Below are 3708 nucleotides of genomic sequence, written 5' to 3'. Positions count from 1 at the left end.
ATACTTCACGTGATGATATTAAGTAAAGCGACTAGAGCGACTATTAGGATGATAATTAAACACCACAGTCCGCAATTGTTGTGTCGGGTGAGCACCTCTGTAAGTCGACCCGGCTATGTGTGATGCCCTCCTGTGTATGTGATGCTTGGCTGTTGAGGCCGTCCAGGAGATCGTTGTGAAGGGAGATCTGAAGGGAGTATGAACGCGCATGATGGCAGCGAGAAAATTCTGGGGAATTTCCGTTAATTTGATGCACATCGTGGAACACTCGGCTACGCTGTTTTTGAGACGAGAGGATTCCAACATGAAATTTATGGATGCGAGACGCTTTATTTCACGTATTCCATCAGCTGGTACGAAGTAGTGAAGAACACAACCAAAGGAGCCAAATATATATTCCAACACTGTCATACTCCCGAGGGAAAAGCGACATACTTCATTGGAAATAGCATTGGACATGTGATTCAAATTGCCAACAGTGCCTTCGAGCTGAGCTAACTCCTCGTCTTGGTCAGCCATCATCCTCGCGTGATCTGTGAAGACCAGTGTTGGAATATATATGTTCGCTTTTCTCAGGTGAGTTCAGCAGTTTCCTCACTTTACTATGAAAATTTACACATGACTGAGGTAAAAGTGTACAGAAAACAATGAGGAATTTGCAAAATTTTATCAGAATTTTCATATCAGCACCAATACATAGTAGACAATATGCGTATTTTCCCACACTGGTGAAACCAATGAGAACTGCCTTCAACAACGGACTAGACGTAGTAATGCTACCTTGCATTATCTCTCGGTTGGACATATGTAATTGTTCACCGCTTCTGGGTACGTGATTATCCTGCCTGCCTGGGTGGCTCGCCATCTAGCATATATGATAAGAAAGAAAGCCAGCGTTGGAATATATATTAACTTTCCTCAGCTGAGTTGGGGAGCTTCCGCACTAGTTATGGAACTTTACACACGAATTCTGGTAGGATTGCACAGAGATCGACAAAAATATCCCAAAATTCCCTCAGAATTTCCATATCATATTATAATTACCAACACATGTAGTTGACCATGTGCATATTTTCCCACACTGACCGTAGTTGAGCTCCAATCTACTTTACGGGTCAATGACGTTCCAACAACTTATTCCCAATCTCGTTTTCGATACAGAAATTTCACAGCGGATTTTTCGAAACCCACCGAGATGCCAATGAAATAGAATTGCATAAGCTGTTCACAGAAACTATCCTGTTGACTTGAGTACCTATACCCTATCTACCTCAGAAACACACATGTGTTCGCTTCAAATATTCCGCATGATACTCCTACATCGCCATTACGACTAAAAACACAACTCGACAAGGTAGCATCTGGATAGCACTTCTGATTGGGAATAGTGCTGAACCAACAACGATCAATACTGCCAATTTTTTACGAGCACGACCGCAGGGAAAAATCAAGTATATAGTCATTGAATAGAAGTCTACTCAGCTGCTGAGAGACTCCACTCACTACTTAACGTGAAAAATAATGTAGAGACCACCCTAGAGATGATCTATGTCCACCAGTACCAAAATCAATTATCATTGCTGATTTTGATTCGAGCATCGCTCAAGTTCTTCATAGCTTCCTCCCAAACCGCAGACTCAACCTTAGATGAAAGAATCTTCGTGGCCTGTTCCCACACGTAGGCCCATGCCTTAGGGTCACGAGCACGATAACCAACTTTAGTTCTCAAATGTTTAGCATCTGGCCCAAGGGCCCACTTGAGCTTCTTATACGGATACAGCATAAACCTGGGCACGACGAGGTCAGTCATGATAGCCATGAAGGAACCGCAGCGTTGGACTACAGGATAAGGAGAGAGGTACCCATCAGCTGTAGGATCGTTACAAGCAACGATGGTAGTCTGGGCGCCTTCTCGAGCTGTCAAAAAGGCCGTAGCAGAGAGGCACTTGAGAAACTTTGATCGCTCTCGCCATATGTCGCTGTCAACACCGCCCGGATTAGCAGCGACAGTCCTGAGTCCAGTCAGACGAGCCAACTCGAATGCGAAGACAGTCATAGAGTATTTGCTGCCATAGTAAACCTGCTCCTTAGTGTAGCCCTCAGGTTTACCCATGTGCTCGCCGAGAGTGTACGGATCGACCAATCTGTGAGAGACCGATGACAACATGATAACCGCAGAGTTTTCTGCCGCCCGTATGATGGGTAGTAGTAATAGAGTCAATAAGAAGTGTGATAAGAAGTTACTTTGCCAGGTCTCGTCCAAGCCATTAACCGTAGGAGTTTGAGTACGAATGTAAACCCCCGCGTTGAGCACCAGCCTGTCCAACTTGTCATAACGCTTCTTGAAGTCACTCACGAACTTCACGACTGAGTCGAAGTTGGCGAGATCGCATTCCATAACCACAGCTCGTTCACCAAGTACACGACGACCTTTCTCAACGTTACGAACAGCGGCAACAACATGCCAGCCGTCCTGCATGAGAGCCTTTGCGGCTTCCAACCCAACGCCGGCTGAGGCACCAGTGATCAGAATGGTACCGCGAGATGAGGTTGCGTCTGTAGTTGAGGTTGTAGTTGCGGCCATTAACAACAATGGATACTTCAGAGAACAATGCAACTCGATGGAGCGTAAATGAATTATTCAGTTAGTGAGGGACTTGGCATTCTAACCAAGGAGGTGCTGCAAAACGCAAGGTCATCCAAGGATGATAAGTAGACGGAGCAACGGAGGAGCCAGCTAGCTTGCGCGAGTCGGTATATAGCGGTAACAGAAGAAAGAGCTCGGCAGCATTAGTTTCGTGTCGGAAAATTGCGTTGATGGCATCGATCGAGATGGCGCACGCGATTCGTTCGACTTGAAGTCGTCTAGCAAATCGTCGACGCTGCGTTGATGTGGAGACCGACGTGATGGACTACACGAGTTTAGATTGATACATGAGGGTCACACATGTCTGAGCGCTGGAGGCCCTGAACGAAAATTGGCACCTTCTGATCTCACTCGTTAGCTCTTTTTCGCTACTTTTCAGATGTCCTCTACTGCTGTTCCCACCAAGAAGTGGAATCCTCGATTCGCCGGTGCCGTTCCCCACACCACTGACTACTATCTGAAGTGTCTTGCCGGCGGCGCTTTGGCTTGCGGAACTACTCACACTATGATGACTCCAATCGATGTCGTTAAAGTGAACATGCAAGTGAACCCATCTAAGTACCGCGGTCTTTTGTCCGGTCTTGGTACTCTGACGGCTGAGGAAGGTATCCGTTCTGGTGCCTTGAAGGGCGCTGCTCCCACTTGCATTGGATACAGTTTTCAGGGCATGTTCAAGTTTGGCTTGAATGAGGTGTTCAAGGATCAGTACAACTCTCTGGTCGGTGAGGAAAACTCGATCAAATATCGTGGCCTGATTTGGGCGGCTGCTGCTGCCAGCGCTGAGTTCTTTGCTGATCTTTTCCTCTGTCCTTGGGAGATGATCAAGGTCAAGATGCAAGCCTCTCCTACTGGCACCTTTCCTCTTGGCCTTCGCGGTGCATGGAAAGAAATGGCTGCCAGCAAGACTGTCACTGGCTTCCCTATGGGTTCCCTGGTTCCTCTCTGGTACCGTCAAATTCCCTACACTGTTGTTAAGTTTGTTGGTTTTGAGTACACTGTTGAACAGATGTACAAGCATATCTTCACTCGCCCGAAGGATTCCTATTCGAAGGCCACCCAGC

General features: G+C 46.8%; 2 protein-coding genes across 2 annotated transcripts in view; one reads left to right on the top strand and one right to left on the bottom strand.

Moving 5' to 3' along the window:
• Positions 1-1567: 1567 nt before the first annotated feature.
• Pmar_PMAR024159 (WW domain-containing oxidoreductase, putative) lies at positions 1568-2584 on the bottom strand (the record flags this gene model as incomplete). The annotated part of the gene is made up of 1 exon (XM_002777273.1): positions 1568-2584. The coding sequence occupies one exon, from the start codon at positions 2582-2584 to the stop codon at positions 1568-1570; it is 1017 nt and encodes a 338-aa protein (XP_002777319.1).
• Positions 2585-3026: 442 nt separating this feature from the next.
• Positions 3027-3708, top strand: part of Pmar_PMAR024158 (PfMPC, putative) — a gene marked incomplete at both ends in the record, with an annotated part of 861 nt that continues 179 nt past the window's right edge. The window contains one exon of the mRNA XM_002777272.1: positions 3027-3708. Within this exon, the coding sequence (XP_002777318.1) occupies positions 3027-3708 (682 nt within the window).

This window comes from Perkinsus marinus (genome assembly GCF_000006405.1).
Source record: "Perkinsus marinus ATCC 50983 genomic scaffold scf_1104296952136, whole genome shotgun sequence".
Lineage (NCBI taxonomy): Eukaryota > Perkinsozoa > Perkinsida > Perkinsidae > Perkinsus > Perkinsus marinus.
Note: the sequence above shows the minus strand (reverse complement) of the source record. Positions and strands in the feature narration are given on the sequence as shown.